General features: G+C 44.4%; 1 protein-coding gene across 2 annotated transcripts in view; it reads right to left on the minus strand.

Annotated features, from left to right (window-relative positions):
* Positions 1 to 2,910: 2,910 nt before the first annotated feature.
* scn1laa (sodium channel, voltage-gated, type I-like, alpha) overlaps positions 2,911 to 22,202 on the minus strand; it is a 133,090-nt gene continuing 113,798 nt past the window's right edge. For both annotated transcript variants that reach the window (XM_034185940.1, XM_034185939.1), the window contains 6 exons: positions 19,372 to 19,641; positions 19,174 to 19,230; positions 13,474 to 13,611; positions 13,242 to 13,346; positions 4,291 to 4,561; positions 2,911 to 4,180 (listed from right to left, as the gene is read on the minus strand). In XM_034185940.1, the coding sequence (XP_034041831.1) occupies positions 2,997 to 4,180; positions 4,291 to 4,561; positions 13,242 to 13,346; positions 13,474 to 13,611; positions 19,174 to 19,230; positions 19,372 to 19,641 (2,025 nt within the window). In that variant the 3' untranslated portion in view covers positions 2,911 to 2,996. The remainder of the gene's footprint in view (positions 4,181 to 4,290; positions 4,562 to 13,241; positions 13,347 to 13,473; positions 13,612 to 19,173; positions 19,231 to 19,371; positions 19,642 to 22,202) is intronic.

Genomic DNA, 22,202 nt, shown 5'->3' on the forward strand with positions numbered 1-22,202 from the left:
GTCCTCAGAGATCAAATCCAGCTTACCTCCACATCTAAAATTAAAGTCAATGCTATGAACTAACACTGGTAAAAATTTCATGCTTTCTTCATAAAGTGCACAATTGTTATGGTTATCTGCTGCACTAAAACATTCTTTGTTGTATGTATAAAGTACAGTGTATGCACTGAACGTTTTAATTACATGCAAAAATATACTTGATGTAATTATACTTTTACAACATGGAACAACAGATAGTTGTGAAAGGTACCAATAAAATGTAAACAGAAAACAGGCAGTGTGTGCTGCCACCGTCTTGAGAATAATCAACATACAATCTGAGCAGTAAACTGACCACAGTTTGCAAAGCATATGAATATAGAAAAGAGAGAAATCAATGATCATCTTTTTATCCAAATAACTTTCTGGAAAAAAAAAATAATAATAATGTGCCATTAAAAGCATCATGAAAATGTCTGTGGTGTAGATAGTATAATTTTGGAACATCATCAATAATTAAACACAGGGCTTTGTCTCGTCATTTAGAAAAATCACATTTACATTTGTTTGACTTTATGTCATGTTGACCTCCTTTCTCTGGACACAGCAGACCATGTGTATGTCACAGTTAATGAAAGTTAATGTTTTCATAAGCGCCATAATTTCATATATTGTGGAATAAATGTGTCATAGCTTCTATCCGGAAAACATCCCCTTCCTGTAGATATTCATAATTTAATTTGAAAAAAGGTTAATATGAGGGGTAATCCCATTGATTAAAAACTAATACATGAGAAGATTTTTTTTTGATCAGTTTAAATGGCACAGTTTTTGAAAGAAGGAAGGAAGTCTGATATTGGCTCTGAGCCCCGTTGGTGCCAGTGCTTATTTCCAGAGTCCATGGTGTGAAGCGGATGAGAGTCTATGAGTACCCCTGGATGGGATCGGAGTCATCTTTGAACAGGACTCTAATTTTTACCAGCACACACCTGTATACATATTATATATATATATATATATATATATATATATATATATATATATGATATAGATAGATATATATATATATAGATATATACACACACACACACACACACACACACACACACATGCTTCTTTCTGTGTGGCATTTGCATGTTCTCCCCATGTTTCTGTGGGTTCTATTCGGGTTCTCCAGCTGCCTCTCACTTCAAAAAAATATGCAGATTAGGTAGACTGGAAACTTTTAATTCATTGCAAGTATGAATGAGTTTGTCTGTGAAAAAGTTGTGGCCTCGCGATATACTGACAGCCTATCCAGTGTACACCTTGCCTCTTCACCCAGTGACTGCTGGGATAGGCTCCATCCCTCCAGTCCACCCCCACCCCCCACCGTGAACCATAATTGGAAGAAACAGTGAATACTCCCTGTCTGTTTATTCCCCTACTCTCCACAGGTCCTTTTCTGAGTTCCACCAGTCTTGGTATATGGATGAAAGTGAATAACGGAATTGTCCTTAAAGGGCTAGTTTTAGCAAAGGTCAAGGTCATTGCTGTCAAAGGCCAAAATATGTATTTTCACTCCAGTTTGCACTCGGCCTGGCACTGCTCTTGGTGGGTCAAATATGACAATGTTCAGTCTTTGGGGTTAAGGTCCAGGTCATGTCTGCCTATCAGTTTGTTGGTGTACTCCTCCCAGGTTGTTTGACTGATTCCTACCAAACTTGGTGGGTGGATGAAGGTTGAGTTGTGTTTAAAGGGTTCATTTTAGCAAAAGCTGTGGTCATTGGAGTCAAACTTAGTGAATTCAATTTTAAACCAGACTGGGATTAAATTTATGGAAGTGGCATAGGTGGGTTCCAGAACTGCCCTGGCGAGATCATCCAAAGCGCAACCATTTGGGTAAAGCTCAAGGTCACTGGAGTCAAAAGTCAGACTTCCAACAGGCAGTGAATTGTACTGTCTGGAAATTTTATCCTAAACAAGTTGACTACATCTTTATTGATGCAACGCTTACATGACCTAACTACCTTAGCAACTTCCTGCACCTACCTGGCATACTTTAAAACTTTCAAATCTGAATTCAGAGCAATGACTAAGTGACCTGTGTGTTAAAAAAACAGCATACTATTGATCCAACAATAAAATGTGTGTAAACAGTGGAGGCAGTATATTAAATTCCAGCTATCAAAGACAAACTTTATATGTAGGGTGCTGCTTTTGACAGTCTTGTGAAATAAGTTGAAGCAATATGGTAGTTTGTGAGATTTGACTGGATAACTAAATACTTACAGCTTGTCTCACATGTTCGGCTGTCCAGCAAAAAACTATGTGATTTCAACATTTCAAATAAAACTGAATGTGCAAAGAATCTCTGTCAAGTTGACTGACAAACAAACATGAGTGGATTTGTATGGACTGCAGGCTAATGATCATGCTTCTGTAATGTGTAGAAAAACACCCACATCATGATTGTGTACTTCTCTGGGAGAGGGCCGGATGTAAACACTCCTGCATGCATAATCACAGAAACGCATTCATGCAGGTGTATACTTCTCCAGCATCTCCCTTTAACGTCTGTTCTTGGTGAAGACTGTATGTGAGAGCAGCCTCCAAACACAACACTGCTCTTTTTTTAAAAAAATCCAACAAATAATCCCTTGAGACAGAGAAAAAACCTATAAAAAAAGACAATAAAGAAAGCTACCAGTTCTATATCTAACATTAAAACAGTTTTCCTGCTTCAAAATGAAATAAAAGCAATAAAGCACTGATGTGATGTGTAATTCCAGACACTGGATGGCAAACGTACTGTAGGTGCGAGAGAAGTTAACATGACTCGTGTGTCAATGTCCGAACATTCAAAAATGTTGCCGGCTCTCGTTCCTGAACAACATGTTGCCAAGCACATCCTGAGTGTGTCACTGTTTGGGCTCCAGCCTTCAGATTCAGTTTGGCATAGATATCCACATTGTGAGGACGTGTCCACTTTGAAGGTTGTAAACATTTTGTCATCAAGTTGCATCATCAGCATTTCTTTAAACATCTTCCTCTCTGACGTCTTTGCCCACATCCTCCTTTTCGCATTTGTCTTTTTCATATTTGTTATTCCCATTGGTTGCCACGCTGTTAGATGGCAGCGAAGAAGCCACAGGAGTCAGGTCATTTTTCTCTGTGCTACCAATTTGACCGGGTTTGGGAACGACGAGGTCCTTTTTGTCCGCTTTCTCACACTGAATGTCCTCTTTGGCTGTGTCAGAGGGTTTTGTGGCAGCATTTTTCTTGAGATACTCTCTGAACGCTCTCTGTATGATGACAGCCGATGTGTCCTCCTGTTTGCGGCGGAGGGTGGTTGTGATAGGTTCATAGGACACTTTGGAAGGATTGGAAGCCATGAAACGCTCCTCCATCTGTGCCCTCAGCATGTCCATCTCCCCACCCTCGCCCAGGACCCGTTTTGTGAATGCAAACAGGATGTCCAGACAGTGAATGCGTTCACCGCTCACCATTGGCAGGTCCATATTGATCAGTTCAAGCTTATTGGGTTTAGCTATGCGTAAGGGTGGGTCCAAGGTATCTGCAAAGTCCGACAGCTTATTGTATTCCATGAACTGAGTTGCACGAGGATCGAACTTCTCCCACACTTCATAAAACATTTCAAAGTCGTCCTCACTTAGTGGATCCGCGCTCTCCTCTGTGGCCACGCCAAAGTTTTCCAGGATGACAGCGATGTACATGTTCACCACAATCAGGAAGCAGATGATGATGTAGCTCACAAAGAAAGCAATACCCACAGGAGGATTTCCGCAATTTCCCTTCAACGAACTTCCAGGGTGTTCTGTGTCATTGCTACAATCTGGGTAGTTGTTGTTGAGAATGGGAGCCAGGAGGCCGTCCCACCCTCCCGAGGTGGTGATCTGGAACAAACAGAGCATGCTGTTGCCAAATGTCTCAAAATTAAAAAGATCATCGATGCCCGACTCCTTCTTGACATAAGCGAAGTTGGACATGCCAAAGATGGCATAGATGAACATCACCAAAAAAAGCAACAGGCCAATGTTGAACAAGGCAGGAAGTGACATCATCAAGGCAAACAGGAGTGTGCGGATTCCTTTGGCGCTTTTGATAAGGCGGAGGACGCGTCCAATGCGAGCCAGGCGGATGACTCTGAACAAAGTCGGTGAAACAAAATACTTTTCAATGATCCCCGCCAGGAACATACCTGAAAGAGGAACAGATATGGTGCAGATATGGTTCATTAGATATGGTGCAAAGCAAAATGACAAAATGACTCATCACAATTCTTAGCAAATCCATAGCGGTTGTTCATACCGATGATTGACAGAATGACTACGATGAAATCAAATATATTCCACCCATTGGTGAAATAGTACTGGCGGAGTGCAATCATCTTCAGCAAACACTCTCCAGTGAAGACGACAATGAAGAATACATTGATGTGTCCCAGAGTGTCCTTCATTGTCTTTGTTTGGTCAGCAGTTTCCACCATCATGGCAACCATGTTAAGCCAAATCAAAACCATTATTGCAATTTCAAATGCTTGTTGCGTGGTGAAGTCAAAGATAAATCCTTGAATCTTGTTCTGAAAAGGACACAAGAAATAAATAAAATGAGAGATAAATTTAGCATCTAACATCATATATGTTGTTGGCTGAATAACATTTGCATCTCTTTGACCTCGTAGACCTAGTGCCTGTGAAATCTGCTTTAAATGCTATTTAAAATGTTTCCAATAAGGATTAGTAGGAACTTACAATTGTGTTAGTGGATTTCCTTGAATCATACCAATGATTTACAAAGACCATTCAGACATTAACCCTCAAGTGACCGAGTGGGGTCATTTATGACCCCAGTCATACCTTTTTGTGCACCATTTTTCTAATTTTAATCAGACAAAAAGTTTCCTACCATGAATTTGTCAATCTATTTGTCTTGTATTTGTTCACTGAATTTTGCAAGGATCGACTGATCCGTTTAGCAAGTATAATCCAAACTTTTGCGGAGTCACTTATGACTAGGAAGATCTAAGATTGGTATTGGTGGTATTGTAATTTGCCAACTCAAATCATTATATTTTACTTTTTTTGTGGGGAAGAATGGCCAACAGAGCAAGCTTTACAGCTACACAAGCACTGACACTGATTCTCGATGCCCAGAGTGAGGATGAAAATAGCTAATGACTGTCACAAAATATGATTGATGGGTTCACTGAGATATGTGTTAAAGTATTGGCATATTTGCTCATCTTCCATATTTAATGCTATGATTATCCTACCATATTAGTTGCTAAAGTAGCTTGGTCGCTTGAGGGTTAAAAAAACACTATCACTGATCAGCAAAAGGTAATAAATCACCCAAAATCGAGACATCATGTTTCAAAATTAAATAATTTTGTAAACAAATAAATTAACACTTAAAATTAAACAATCTTTTGACATTTCATTTGAAGAATTCAACACACAAACAGCAACCCTGAAAATATGATACACCAGCAGCACAAATATTATTTCTGTCTGACAATGATATTACATCCAATTCCAAAATTCAGTATTTTTTAAAGAATTCTAAGACTGTAAGATCAAACTGGGGTTACTCCGGAGCCCCACCTACACACACACACACTTTTTTTATGGACCCAATATAGGTTTATTAAGAGTACACACATCCAGTGTGTACTCTTATTATTATACCCTAAAATTTAGCACACTGTAGCTCTAAAGCTAGTGAATGGATTTGTTTGTAACTGATACCAAAAGAACAAAGCAATCAAGCACAACAAAAAATGTGCTGATCGCAAAATCGACACATTTCGCTCACTCCTTCATACTGAAATCACATGTTGAAATATCTTATTTCTTACCCTATTTATTATTCATTATCTGATTTTTCTTCTTCTTATCTATGATTCTTCTGTACAAACATTTTGTGCATGATACCACAAAACCAGTGAAACAATTTTCACAAAACTTTGTAAACATATACCCTTAGTAAAGTCTAATAGAACTTGCATATGTACCATGGACGCTTTAGCCACAATGCCCCCTCAACAATTTTTGACACTATGTAATATCTCCTTAAGTACTGGTCCGGTTTGCACAAAATTGCTTGCAAACTTGATATAGAAAAATGTAAGCATGGATGATACTATAAGTCATAATGTACCCTTCTGAGTATTTCACAAAATCTAAGTCACATTTTTTACTAAAACGTTGCTCGTGGTTTTTTGTATCTGCACGAATGTAGTACAAAAATATTTCTTTCATACTATTTGCTCATAAACTACACGTCCATAATGTACCCTTCCTGCTCAAAATTGAGAATATTATGTTTTTTGGTTACTCAACTAAGCATTCAGCATGCCAAATATCATTAAAATGTCATTTTACATATTAATAACTGTTACTAACTGAGGAAGGTGATGGTTAAACACTGGGCTTGAGACCAGAGGATCCTCAGTCCAAACCCCAGACAGAAAATTACTAAGGGCTCTTGGGTAAGGTGAGCACCTTGTGTGGCATCATTGGTGTATGAACGGGTGAATGTAAGACATCACTGAAAAATGCTTTGAACTTCTGATTCAGAAGGAAACTGTTGGGAAAGTGTAGAGACACGGACCCACAACAGGGGGCGTAAATGAACGGACAATGGAAGGAGTCAAATTATAACACTTTACTGTTGTGAATGACACAACCAAACACAGCAGATTACAGAATGTGCAAAAGTCAATCAATAAGGTGTCGTGTGGGCAGGCTCGACGATAGGAGACGCCCGTCTGGAAACGAACCGGAACCACACGATTTCCACTGCCACCGAACCCGAGGAATACTGGAGCCGCCAAGTCCCGAAGTCCCCAGGTGGCCACCGTCACGGCGTGTCGGATCAGGTACTGCTGGCAGAAAGCAAAGACAGTTAAGGGTGGGTGTGTGAACACCCAGTAACAATCCTGGTGGGAATTCCACCTCCACCTCTCACTCAATACGTTGCAGCGATCCCTCAGAGGAAAAAGAGTGCCGTCTTGCACAGCCTCCACAAAAAGGACCGGTACTCCTGCAAACACTCACAATAAACTGTTTACAAAATACCACAAAAAGGCTGAGGATATTACCTCTGGTAGAAGATGATATCTCAGCAGTGTGGTGGAGGTGTCTTCCTGCTTTTATTCCAGATGTGGATTGGATGATTAGTGACAGCTGTCATGGATGATGGGTGACAGCTGTCACCACGGCTTGTTCCTGAGGCGGCAGCGCCCTCTCGTGCCTGAAGCCCGCACTTCAGGCAGGGCGCCCTCTGGTGGTGGGCCAGCAGTACCTCCTCTTCTGGCGGCCCACACAACAGGACCCCCCCCTCAACGGGCGCCTCCTGGTGCCCGACCAGGCTTGTTCAGGTGGCGACGATAGAAATCGGCCAGGAGGGCCGGGTCCAGGATGAAGCTCCTCTTCACCCAGGAGCGTTCTTCGGGTCCATACCCCTCCCAGTCCACCAAATACTGAAAGCCCCGGCCCATTCGACGGACGTCCAAGAGCTGGCGAACTGTCCAAGCCGGCTCCCCGTCGATAATACGGGCAGGAGGCGGTGCCGGACCGGGTGCACAGAGGGGTGAGGTGTGATGCGGCTTGATTCTGGAGACATGGAAAACCGGATGGATCCGCAGTGAGGCCGGGAGTTGGAGCCTCACTGCGGTAGGACTGAGAACCTTGAGGATGGAAAAGGGTCCAATGAAGCGGTCTTTCAGTTTAGGAGACTCGACCTGTAGTGGAATGTCCTTGGTGGAAAGCCACACCTCCTGCCCGGGCTGGTATGCGGGGGCCGGGGACCGTCGACGGTCTGCATGGGCTTTAGCCCTCGTCCGGGCCCTCAACAAGGCCGAACGGGCGGTGCGCCACACCCGACGGCATCTCCGCAGGTGGGCCTGGACCGAGGGCACACCGACCTCTCCCTCCACCAAAGGAAACAAAGGGGGTTGGTACCCCAGACACACCTCGAACGGGGAGAAGCCCGTGGCAGAGGACACTTGGCTGTTATGAGCGTACTCGATCCAGGCCAGATGTTCACTCCAAGCCGTCGGGTGTGCGGAGGTCGTGCACCTAAGGGCCTGCTCCAACTCCTGGTTGGCCCGTTCGACCTGTCCGTTAGTCTGTGGGTGATACCCAGACGAGAGGCTTACGGTGGCCCCCAGTTCCCGGCAGAAACTTCTCCACACCTGCGAGGAGAACTGGGGACCGCGATCCGAAATGATGTCTGTTGGTATCCCATGCAGCCGGACGACATGGTGGACCAGGAGATCCGCCGTCTCCTGGGCCGACGGGAGCTTCGGGAGGGCCACGAAGTGGGCCACCTTGGAGAATCGGTCCACTATCGTGAGAATGGTGGTGTGTCCCCGGGATGGCGGGAGGCCCGTGACAAAATCCAGACCGATGTGGGACCAGGGGCGATGAGGCACAGGAAGTGGCTGTAGGAGTCCCTGTGCCTTCTGGTGGTCCGCCTTGCCCCTGGCGCAGGTGGTGCAGGCCTGGATGTAAGCCCGGACATCAGTCTCCAGGGACGCCCACCAGAAGCGCTGCCGGACCACTGCCACGGTCCTACGCACCCCTGGATGGCAGGAGAGCTTGGACCCGTGACAGAAGTCCAGAACGGCAGCTCTGGCCTCTGGTGGGATGTACAATCTGTCTTTCGGTCCTGTTCCGGGATCCGGGCTCCATGCCAGGGCCTCCCGGATGGTCTTCTCCACGTCCCAGGTTAGGGTAGCCACGATAGTGGACTCCGGTAGAATGGGTTCCGGTGGATCCGACAGCTCGGTCTTGACTTCCCGTTCATGCACCCGGGACAGGGCATCCGATCGTTGGTTCTTGGTCCCGGGGCGGTAGGTGATTCGGAAGTCAAAACGGCCAAAAAACAGTGACCAGCGGGCTTGCCTGGGGTTCAGTCGCTTGGCGGTCCTGATATACTCCAGGTTCCGGTGGTCCGTGAAAACTGTGAAAGGCACTGACGCTCCCTCCAGCAGGTGTCTCCACTCTTCAAGAGCCTCTTTCACCGCAAGGAGCTCTCGATTGCCCACGTCATAGTTCCGCTCTGCTGGGGTCAACCTGCGGGAAAAATAGGCACACGGGTGAAGAACCTTATCGGTCTCTCCGCTCTGGGATAGCACGGCTCCTATCCCTGAGTCAGAGGCGTCCACTTCAACCACAAACTGGCGACTAGGATCGGGCTGCACCAAGACCGGTGCAGTCGAGAACCGGCGTTTCAACTCCCTAAACGCGGCTTCGCACCGATCCGACCAGGTGAAGGGAACTTTTGGTGAGGTCAGGGCCGTCAGGGGGCTAACTACCTGACTATACCCCTTAATAAACCTCCTGTAAAAATTTGCGAAGCCGAGGAACTGTTGCAGCTTCCTACGGCTCGTAGGTTGGGGCCAGTCTCTCACCGCTGTGACCTTGGCCGGATCCGGGGCAACGGAGTTGGAGGAGATGATAAACCCCAGGAAGGACAAAGAAGTGCGGTGAAACTCACACTTCTCGCCCTTCACAAACAGCTGGTTCTCCATCAACCGCTGCAGGACCTGACGTACATGCCGTACATGGGTCTCAGGGTCCGGAGAAAAGATGAGTATATCATCCAGGTATACGAAGACGAATCGGTGCAGGAAGTCCCGCAAGACGTCATTAACCAAAGCTTGGAACGTCGCGGGGGCGTTAGTGAGGCCGAACGGCATGACCAGGTACTCAAAATGACCTAACGGGGTGTTGAATGCCGTCTTCCATTCGTCTCCCTTCTGGATCCGAACTAGGTGGTATGCGTTCCTAAGATCCAACTTTGTGAAGATTTTGGCTCCATGCAGGGGGGTGAACACCGAATCTAACAAAGGCAATGGGTATCGGTTGCGAACCGTGATCTCGTTCAGCCCCCGGTAATCAATGCATGGACGAAGACCGCCATCTTTTTTGCCCACAAAAAAGAAACCTGCTCCCATCGGAGAGGTGGAGTTACGGATCAGCCCGGCAGCTAAGGAGTCCCGGATGTAGGTCTCCATTGATTCGCGCTCAGGTCGGGAGAGGTTGTACCGCCTGCTGGACGGGAACTCCACACCTGGCAACAAATCGATGGCACAATCGTGCGGACGATGCGGGGGGAGAGTGAGTGCCCGATCCTTGCTAAAAACGTCAGTAAGATCGTGGTACTCAACCGGCACCGCCGACAGATTGGGGGGAACTTTGACCTGCTCCTTAGCCTGGGAACCGGGAGGAACCGAGGATCCCAAACACATCCGATGGCAGGTCTCGCTCCACTGTACCACCACCCCGGACGGCCAATCAATCCGGGGATTGTGTTTCAACATCCAGGGGAACCCCAGAATCACACGGGAGGTAGAAGGAGTCACAAAAAACTCAATCTCCTCCCTATGATTCCCTGACACTACCAGAGTTACTGGTGGTGTCCTGTGTGTGATTAAAGGGAGTAGGGTGCCATCTAGTGCTCGCACCTGCAAAGGTATAGGTAGCGCCACCAGAGGGAGCCCTACCTCCCTGGCCCATCTGCTGTCTAGCAGATTCCCTTCTGACCCTGTGTCTACCAGTGCTGGGGCCTGAAGGGTTAAATCCCCACTAAGGATTGTAACTGGGAGCCGTGTGGCAATATGTGTGTGTCCCACGTGAATTTCTTGGCCCACCCTAAGCCCAGTTTCTAGGGGCGGGCGTTGGTGTTTAACCGTTCGGGGCAATCTCTCAATTGGTGCTCAATTGAGCCGCAAACAAAACATGCCCCGCGGGGAAGCCTCCTCTGTCTATTTGGTGGTCTGAATGTGGCCCTGCTCGTGTCCATAGCTTCATCAGCAGGGGGAGCTGTCGCCCCACGGGACGTAGAGGCCAGGGAGCGTGGGAAGGGCGGACCTTTCTCGGACCCGGAAGGAAGAGGGACGGCGCGCGCCCGGCCACGTCCTTCGTCTCGTTCCCGACGGCGTTCCTCCAACCGATTGTCTAACCGTATAACGAGATCAATAAGCCCATCTAATTCCCGCGGTTCATCCTTGGCCACTAGGTGCTCCTTTAGGACTGACGACAGTCCGTTTACAAAGGCGGCGCGGAGCGCAGCATTATTCCAGCCGGACCTCGCAGCCGCGATGCGGAAGTCGACTGCATAAGCAGCTGCGCTTCGGCGTCCCTGTCTCATCGACAGCAGCACAGTTGAAGCGGTCTCTCCCCTGTTAGGGTGATCAAACACAGTTCTGAACTCCCTCACAAACCCAGTGTACGTGTGAAGGAGCCGTGAATTTTTCTCCCAAAGCGCTGTAGCCCAAGCGCGTGCCTCTCCCCGAAGCAGAGTGATCACATAAGCTATTTTGCTTGCGTCTGACGCGTACATGACGGGACGTTGTGCGAAGACGAGCGAACACTGCATAAGAAAGTCCGCGCACGTCTCCACACAACCTCCGTACGGCTCAGGAGGGCTTATGTATGCTTCAGGGGATGGTGGGAGGGGTTGTTGAACCACCACTGGAACATTTATATCCAGCACAGGGTCGGCAGGAGGAGGAGCTGCAGCAGCACCCTGAGTGCTCGCCGCCACTTGCGCGGAGAGAGCCTCCACCCTGCGGTTCAGGAGGATGTTTTGCTTGGCTATTTGATCCATCCGAGCCGTAAAGGCGGTGAGAATATGCTGTAGCTCACCAATCACGCCTCCTGTAGACGCCTGCGCTCCCTGCTCTCCTATTGGTTGTTCAACAGCCTGGTGACGCCCCTCGGAGTCCATGACGCTGGCCGAGATATCCTGTTGGGAAAGTGTAGTGACACGGACCCACAACAGGGGGCGTAAATGAACGGACAATGGAAGGAGTCAAATTATAACACTTTACTGTTGTGAATGACACAACCAAACACAGCAGATTACAGAATGTGCAAAAGTCAATCAATAAGGTGTCGTGTGGGCAGGCTCGACGATAGGAGACGCCCGTCTGGAAACGAACCGGAACCACACGATTTCCACTGCCACCGAACCCGAGGAATACTGGAGCCGCCAAGTCCCGAAGTCCCCAGGTGGCCACCGTCACGGTGTGTCGGATCAGGTACTGCTGGCAGAAAGCAAAGACAGTTAAGGGTGGGTGTGTGAACACCCAGTAACAATCCTGGTGGGAATTCCACCTCCACCTCTCACTCAATACGTTGCAGCGATCCCTCAGAGGAAAAAGAGTGCCGTCTTGCACAGCCTCCACAAAAAGGACCGGTACTCCTGCAAACACTCACAATAAACTGTTTACAAAATACCACAAAAAGGCTGAGGATATTACCTCTGGTAGAAGATGATATCTCGGCAGTGTGGTGGAGGTGTCTTCCTGCTTTTATTCCAGATGTGGATTGGATGATTAGTGACAGCTGTCACGGATGATGGGTGACAGCTGTCACCACGGCTTGTTCCTGAGGCAGCAGCGCCCTCTCGTGCCTGAAGCCCGCACTTCAGGCAGGGCGCCCTCTGGTGGTGGGCCAGCAGTACCTCCTCTTCTGGCGGCCCACACAACAGAAACGTGCTATATAAATGCAGTAACCAAAAATACATGAAACTGCCGAATTTGAAAATATTCCCACAATGTCCCCATGTGGAAACTGAGTAAATTACTGTGTATTTAATATTTATTATGGGTACAAGGCATTTTTTTTAATTATAATGTTCCCATGTACAAAATGAAAATGTTCTTGGTCATTGTATGTAGGGGCTCGGTTTTCATTGCTGATTATGACTAGAGACAAAGTGATCATTGAAGTCCAAACAATCATATACAAAATGTGCCATAATATTATTTTCTCAATAAAATACACTGTTGCATACATACTGGAACACAACAAGTTCAATATAACTAAATTAATAATATGGGCACACTGTGTGGGTGCCAAAGTATGTACTCTGTGTTTCCTCACACAGCAGAGCCAAAACAGTAGTGAACTGTGTGGAGTTTGCATGTTCTCCCCATGTTTGCGTGGGTTCCCTCCGGGTGCTTCGGGATCCTCCCACATCCAAGGTTAGGCAGATTGAAAACTTTAAACTGACTGTAGGTGTGGATGTGTTTGTCTGTCTACATGTGGCCTTCCTGTCTAGGGTGGACCCCGCCTCCCGCCCCATAACTCACCCCGAGACCCTTAATTGGAGTAAAGGAGTATAGAAAATGGATGGATTATTATTATTATTATTATAGCTTACTGCAAATCCAACTGCTGCTTGGGGAGAATAAAGATAACCTGTAATCAAGATCTGCAGCATGCAAGATGAAATTTGCCTACCGATGGTCTCGGAATTGGTTTTTGTGGTTTCTTTGACCCCAGTTTTTTCATTGCATTGTAGTATTTCTTCTGTTCTTCGGTCATGAATATATCTTGACCTCCAAAGTGCAGAGAGGGATGAAAATGACGTTAAATCACTGTAGTATTTGTTACAGACTTTAAGTATTTTTTTAAATAATGCAGTTTAAGTGTTACAATACTGCATTTATTTGCAGAGTAATTTGATACTTATCTTTTTCTTTTGCTGATTGAAATTGTCGATGATGACACCAATGAAGAGGTTGAGTGTGAAGAAGGCTCCAAATATGATGAAAACAACAAAGTACAGGTACATCTTCAGGTTTACCTCATAGTCGGGTTGTTCTTCTGGCTATAATGAGGACAGAACAGGCAGTACAATAGTGAGGAAAAATCTCGTAAAAACTTTCACATTATAATTATGGGGTATTGTGTGTAGAATTTTGAGGAAAAAAAAAAGAATTTCATCCATATTGGAAAAAGGCTGTAATGTGAGAAAATGTGGAAAAAGTGAAGTGCTGTGAGTAATTTCCAGATGCACAATAGTTTTTAGTTCAAAGGTGGCCCTCTTGACCTCTTGCCCCTAATAGCTACACCCATGTAGTGTCCATATAAACAGGAGGAAAAGAGCCATAACGATGAGGAAAAATTTGTTTCTTTTTGTGACTGCTACCTGATTGGTCAGTAAGAAACTGCATATAGCCATCTGAAACAGATTCGGTGACTATTTTAACCAAAAGGGAGCAAAATATGTTTCTTAAACGGTTATGGTGGCAGCACCATTAGGCAGCACTGACTGACAGAGCACTGTCTGTTATTGCCTCATGCTTATGAGACAGAGTGCAACTGACCCGCGCTGTTGATGATCTGTGTGAATAAAATAGGCTTGTTGCATATTTATAGCAAAGCAAAGTGTTAATGTTCTTTTAAAAGGTGTTTTCCGTAGTGAAGCAGCAGCAGGCAAAACTTTCTGTTCAATCACTGGCATCACAATGTTAAAGCACTGTGTTTTGTTTATCGATTCTGATCAATCAAAAAATGCCTTGATTGGTCCGATTCTAATAATATTCAATCAAATCAGGACAACTCTAATGATGAGTATAGCAAATTTGATCATTTTGGGTTGTGAGTCCACGCAGGGGTGAAAAGTATGCCGGAACGCAATGGTGCACCGTATGGGGAACAGACATGCATTTCCTCTACAGACGGAACGCAGCGGTACGTCTTGGAAGAGCAACTTCCACTGTCCCGAAGAGATGTCATTCCTATCGAGAAGCCAGCCCCCCACGCAACTGCGCATGCGCATGCATGCCCAGTAATCTTGACCCAGATTTTCACCCATTGATCTGTATCTATTACTGGATAGCTCATTGGCCCCCACACTCTGTACAATCTGTTGAAACAACGTGGTGGCCATCTTCTACTCCCAATGTATGCAGACTGCACATAGACAGCTTGGATGGATGGATGGATGGATGAGATTTATTGTTATTGTCATTACACGAGTGCAACAACAACAAGATTACGGCCACACTCCAATTACCACAGATAAGATACAGCAATTAATCTACAATTATTACTTATTTACCATAATAATGGGACACATCAGAATTAAAGACAACACATATACATTTGACATTGTTTATGTGCACTAAACTTTGAAACAGACCGTTTTCCAAATTGAGGCGATGTGAGTGTGTGTGTGGCGGGGGGGAGCAGCAATATGTAGTCGTGCCATCGCCAGCTTGGAGGGGAACGGGGAGCTACAGCAGCTAAAACTGCACGGCACCCCGGAGGGGGAAGGGAGTGGCTTGAGCAGGGGCCGGGTTTGGGGTGGTGGATGGGGACAGGAGGGGGTGGAGGGGGGGTGGGAGCATGCTTTCAGTGTCTGTCCATGTGTGAGTGGCAAATGAGTCAGTTTCTGTCCATGTGTGCAGAAGATAAGAAAGAAGGCAAGCGACTAGTTCACCAAGGCCGTAGAAATTCTTCTGGAGGAAAACAAGGGGGCATTTTGTCCTTCAGAGGCTGATAAGCCTGCAATGTTTATGGTTGAGCAGTGAAACACACCTCTACAGCTTCACATGAACAACCAGATCCAATTATGAATATTCCCTGGTCTCTGACATCTTCCTTTGCAAGGCGTGCATTTGCTCCGAGATGTTATCCAATTTGTGTCTGAGTTCAAGGGTTAATGCAGTCTGAGAATGTATCGCCTTGCCCAACTCATTAATCATGACGGACAGGTGAGGGGTCGTGGTTCTGTTGGCAGCCGTCTTGCCAATTCTCCAGTAGGTCAGGGTAGCACATAAACCAATAAGTACCAGCCCTCCTACAATAAAACCAAATATAAATAAATCCTTGGTGTCCTCCACAGAGAATGGCACAAAGCATGTGACATGCCATGTCTCCCAGGAGTGAAGAACATAGCCCGCAGGGGAGGTTCCATCTGGGCACGCAGGGTCCTCCGGCCCCGATTTCTTTGTTGAAAAAATGGTGTCAATAGCGTTCAGAGACCAGGGGCCTGTACTACAAAGCGGGGTTACTGGCTTATCAGGGTAACTTCGGGAGTAAGTTGATGACTTGTGGAGTAACTTCCCGGTTAACCCGTACTACGAAAGGTGGATAGGTTTTGATCGAGGTATGCTGCCATGGCAATTTATGCTGTGTGCCAAACCTGCTCCGAGCAGGTTATGTTCTCGGTTAGCTTGAGGTTTTCGCTTAACCACTCCCTTTATAAGTACCGTCCATCCACCTTCAATCACTCCGAAGACAATGCCGGCCTACCTGGATGATCCGTTTGATATTGGGGCACAAATTGTGAGGGGCTCTCTTCGCAGGGCAAGGGTTTTTAAAGACTGCCAGAATCCGCTGACATACCCGGACAATATTCTCTATGAAAGATATAGATTCTCAGCTGAGGGAATTCGTTATCTTTGTCAGCTGATTGGGCCAGAAGTCTGTAACATTACCCATCGTACACTGTAAAAAAAGACTGTTGTTTTTACAGGAAAACACTGGCAGCTGTGGTTAGCAGGGACGCCCTGTAAAAAATACAGCAGTTAAATGTACAGAAAAAAAAGAGCTCTTGTTTGTAGATGTAACAGTTCCTTTAATGTGAGTCAGCCGTGGTTCATTCACTGTAAATCCATATACATATTATGTCTGTAATGTTATCTACTGTGCTGCTGTATGTTTTACAGGAATTCCCTGGTAACCACAGCTGCCAGCGTTTTCCTGTAAAAACAAGTCATTTTTTACAGTGTAGCAATGCCCCGACGATCGAGCAGATAATGTGCCTTGTGCCTATTTTGCCAGTGGACAATTTATGTATTCCATCGGTGATGCTGAACATCTGAGCAAGAATACTGTATGTCGTATGATTCGCAAGGCAGTACTTGCTCTATCTAAACTGTTGGATGCATTTGTCGTTTTTCCCTGGCCATTTATCCGCAATGCAAATCAAAGAAGGGTTTTATGCAATCGCGGGTAATTACTAATATCAAAATAGGTCTAATGCATGTCCATTAATTAGGCGAAGTGGGGCTTATCAAGCTATGAATATAAACCTACCGTTCTGAAGGATGTTTTTATATTTCATCTTCACCTGCTGCCAGGTGCGTTTGGCACTGCTATTGCATCTGAAATATTGACAGGATTAGGAATAGCAATCATACAGTCAAGGTAGCCTATTTAGGAAACATTAAATTAACCTAACATTTATTAGTAGGCCTATGCCCACTTCTGAATCGTGTTGCATCTGGGCGTAATTAATGAAGGGTCGTCATTTTTTTACACATATTAGACATTCCACAGGTTAATCATCTGTAACAGATTTGGGGAACAACTGAATTGTACGTACGCATTTACCCGATCAGCAATATGTTGCCAACAAGCCTGTCTTTCTTTATTGGCAGACGATGTGTTCGATTCCCCCCTTAACATTAATTTAAATTCCTTGTAGCTCTGCATAATAATTGTGCATTCTTCTTCGGTAAAGTAAGGTGACCACGCCATCATTGAAAAATGGTGATATGTGCTGCAACCTGCCCCTTTTATGTGAACGCGCACAAACTCCAATCAGGTTAACACAGGTTCAACAAATCAACATCTTATTCAGCGTCGTAGTACCGATTAACACCACTTGAGAAAACCAGGTTTTGTCAACCCCGGTTTAAGAGGTTGACCCTGGATTACATCTGAGTAAATTAACCCCACTTCGTAGTACAGGCCCCAGCTGATCAATTCCATGGTTAATCCAATATAGTTTGAAGAATTCACAGTCTGGTGAAGTAGGGGACTGAAGGTTGGAGCAGAGATAGAGGAGAGAGGAGGAGATGTGACCGCCCTCGCCGGAGTCCCAAGCTGTTAGAACATCAAAAATTTCAAGTAATAACTGAGCTGATTCTATCATTTACTTATTTTTGTTCTACAATTCAATTTCAATTTATTTTAAAGGGACCAAGTGCAATTAAAACATAAATGTTACCATTTGATGCATTGCACCAGAGTTAGCCTTACGATAATTTGCATCTGCAGTCAGTTGTCTGCAGTCAGTCAGATAATGTAAGATTGATCCCTCCTAATCTATGCATGCCATGATTAGCTATTTGATTTATTTTCTTTCTTTCTTTTATTACTTTGACACTTTCTTCCCTTCTATTCTTAATTACTCATATCTCACTGGGACAAATACTCAATTCTAAAAATTATCATTCCTTAATCAAAGTTTATACACGTTTTGTGGAATCATCAGCATATTATTATTATGATCTTTGCTGGAATAAGGGATAGAACTCTTCAAATTATTGTTCATTACTTCCCATTTCACTCATACTCACAGGTGAAATGTTCATCCACAGCCTTTGATCTGGTGATTTGCGCAGTTTATAGCTGCACATGAAGGTATTTTTTAACAAAATTACAAAGAATAAAGTTGTGTGCGCCTCATTAAAGAACAATAGAAAAAGCGTTCGGGAGCGGAACATCTGAGTGGTAATATGACGGCCGGTTTGCTCCAAAAATATTGGCTAACGAGCAATCCAGTATTATATAGAGATCAGTGGTGGGGACGCATAAATTGACAAACCCACACATCTCGACAGAACACCACCCCTGTTTATAATCGCAGAGGAAAGAAAAAGGAACCTCCAGCAACAACAGCCACAAAAAGGTAGACTGCTTTTGTGTCTGTCTCCAGTTCCTTTTGCATTTTTAAAGAGCTGGAAGTTTGATTCACAAAATCAAACGGAGCTGCATTTCCAAACACATGAACGGTGTGTTATTCTGCCTTCTGAATTAGCACCTGCACACAAATGCGCGTCCTGTACAGAATACATCAGGGGGAGGAAGGCAACAAAAAAAGAAGCTTTGTGAAGCACCCGATGGAATCACCACAAACCCGCCGCTGGTACACGAGCCCTTTCACTTTTCAATCGAATTTCTCTTAAATAAATGTAAATTTGATGAATACATGAAAATCATCAACAGAATGCGCTGCCTGTGACATGGTGAAGTAGATTTTAGTGCGCTGGACAAAAGTTACCATTTGTCGTAGGCTACAGTGTCCTGCTATGTCTTTAATATTTTTAATATACTTGACAAGGAGACGACATTGAGGTTGGAACTGAGGTAATTAATGGATTTCTTTTTTCTTTTTCTTTTTTGTTACAAGGAAAAGACAATACAAGATTTATCTTCCTTATGTTCCTTTCTGGAACTGTTTGGAGGTATTGACCCCGTGGCTCAATCCCGGATAAGCGGTTGAAGATGAGTGAGTGAGTGTTTCTTTTAATTCATGATAAATGGTTATGTAAGTAGGCAATGAATAAATGAGATGACATGAACAGGAACAAATAAAGTTGATTGATTAATTGAATTCTTCAGTAGCACAGTTCCTGCAAGAATCTAATCTTACTTTCACCCCTGAGTCCACGGCAGCATACATGATATCCATCCAACCCTTGAATGTAGCCTGTGTAGACATGAACAATAAATGGTGCAACAGGTGCTGTCAATTTGTCCTTTCAGCAGTATAGCAAATGAATTTAAATCTTAATATGTACAAGTTGTGAACCTTTTGTATCTGAATACCAAAGGTTCAGAAAATACTTACCACTTGCAGAAGGGCAAGGTAGCCTGCACCAACGTTGTCAAAGTTGATTTTGACATTCTTCTTGTAAGCACCTGGTAATGCGTCACACTCTGTCATGTTCTTCACCTCTGTTGGTGGAAAAGGCTTACCCGTGGTTTCATTCACACAGTAGTAGTACTTTCCTGCAAACAAGTTAACTCCCACGATGCTGAAGATGAGCCAGAAGATCAGACAAACCAGCAGGACATTGAAGATGGATGGGATGGCACCCAATAAGGCATTGACAACCACCTGCACAACAACACAACTAAACCTTACAGGGGTCACTGAAAGTGTACCAATGGGAACAACAGGAAAACACAAGAATGAATGTTTCATTGGCAAAGTATTCCTCAACATCAGATGACCACATGCATGACTCTGACCAAAGCTTATTCACACCAGTGACAACCGCAAGGTAAACAGTAAGGAAATAGTAAATTAACAGGACAGGGAGGATATTTCTCAAATATTACTGACTCTCTAAAGGCTATAGCCTCACAGGATGTGCAAAAACAAGTGGCATAGAGGGTGCAAATCCATTTTTGTCCAAGCACATAATGCCGTATAAGTGGCAGGAAAGCTGAGCTCTGTAGACAAATGGGTTGGATTTAGAGTCTTCATTAGGCTACGGTGTATTGTGTCAGGCTCCTGGGTTGTGGGATGGTTTTTGTGTCCTGTCTGTCTCTTTTTCTATCTTTCTGCTTGGGTTTACTCTGTCCTGTTGTTTCTTGCCTTCTTCTCTTGGTTCTTGGTGGTGGGTCTCACCTTCTGTCTGGCCACGCCCCGGCTCCGTTGAGTTTCTCTACACATCTGTTCTGAGTTGCAGTTAGTCACTTGGGTGCTTTATAAGCTTCACGGTTTGACTCTGTCCTTCGCCAGTTCGATGCGCCTTATGCCTTCTTACCAGCTCAGTATTTGTATTCCTGCCTTGCTTTGTTTGCCTCATCGGTTTTTGATGACTACCTGCCTGTATTTCGACCACGCTCGTTGCCTGATGTTTTTGATCCTGTTGCTTTGTTTGGCCTGCCTATCTGTGTACCGACCCCAGCCTGTTCTTCCATTAAACGTTGTTTCACCACTGAGCTGTACTTCTGCGTTTTGCATTTGCGTCTAACCCTTCAAGCCTGTTATATTGTAGTCTGAACATATTATGAACTAATCAGAGTAGCTGTCCTCTGCTCTGAACTGGAGTGCACCAGGGACAGCATACCCGTATGATGGTTTATAAATGAAGTGAGGTAAGGTGCAAGTATTGGGACACTGGGCATTAAAATGACAACTGTTGGGTTTAGTGCAGCAGATAACTGAAACAATCCTTCAAATGGTGATACAAGCACCAAATTTGGCAAAAATACATCTTAGACATTACTCTTTTGAAAAAACTGACTGGCCACTTGGATTTTCAATAGGCAGAAGGGTAGGGGTCATTTGAATCATTACACACAGGTCAAAATATAAAAATGCTCCAATTAAATTGAAAACTGCACCACATTATTTGTCTGATCATAAAGATTCCAAAAAGGTATAGTTTGAGCTAATAGGATTAATAAATGGAACAGTTTTAAAAGTGTTGAATGCTTGGTTTGTAAAGTAAAGGTCAAAGAAGGTCGATGTCCATTGGATTCTATGACATGTGACATATGTTACACCGTAATGTGATAACTAAGCATGATACATGGTCCAAACTATTCCTTTTTAAAAACCTGTTAACTCAACTAATAATTTGCATCACTTTTTACCAAAATTGAAGCATCTTTATCTTTTGACCCCTGTACAAACTGAAACTGAAATTTGTCACCATTCTTGCTGTTTTTGATCCCATAACTCCATAGAATTCAGTCACAGATAGTCCAAACTACACCTTTTTAGAATCTTTATGATCAGACAAATGATGTGGTATAGTCTTCAATATGATTGTAGCATCTTTTAATTTTGACCCCTGTGTAATTCTTCAATTGACCTCTACCTGACTGCCGACTGAAAATTCATATGGCCAAGAGGAATGTCTAAGGAGTATTTGTGCCAAATTTGATGCTTGTATCACCATTTGCAGGATTCCGCTCTAAATATTACCTATTCTGCTGCACTAGTGGAAACTTGCAAGATCACTTGTGTTGCACGGTGGAAGACAGAGTCCTTCATAACTTCAAGCAACTTCTGTGTGAAACACTGAAACACAACACCTTGAAGTTTGCATATGACCATCGGGCATTGCGAAGACCTGGCATCTGTCCGTCCATCTGTCTGTCTGTGTTCAGCATAAGTCCAGTTCTATTAAGGCCACAGTCTTCAAATTCACAGAGAACTTTCTTGGGATACAGACCTTGGACAAGTTCAAAGATGGCTAACCTTGACCTATTTTAAGAGGTATTTTAAGATGTCACATTCTGTTTGAATCTGTTCTGCTTTGTTTTGGAGTGGTGGGGGATGACAGCCAATTTATAGTAGAGCTGCACCGTGACATCAGTGGCTGGTCTCTTCAAAACCGCTTTGCTTTGTGTTTATATGCATGTCTCTCATATATTATGTAAAAGCTAGCAAGAAATAAACACTTCTAAAACCGAAAACGCACTGTTTGGAACCTAATAACACCTTTCCCTGCCTTAAAATAAATACATAATTTCTTTCTAGTAATGACACTTCATAATTTTTGAAGTGGCAAGTTATGACAAACAGTTTGTATTTAATCAAGCTTTTACAATTACTTTAATGTGATCAATAATAATAATAATAATAATAATAATGACATTTGTTTATATAGCACCTTCCCAAATTAAACTGCAATAAAACAGTAAACCCCATACAGTAAT

Source organism: Thalassophryne amazonica, chromosome 14, assembly GCF_902500255.1.
Source record: "Thalassophryne amazonica chromosome 14, fThaAma1.1, whole genome shotgun sequence".
Classification (NCBI taxonomy): Eukaryota; Metazoa; Chordata; class Actinopteri; order Batrachoidiformes; family Batrachoididae; genus Thalassophryne; species Thalassophryne amazonica.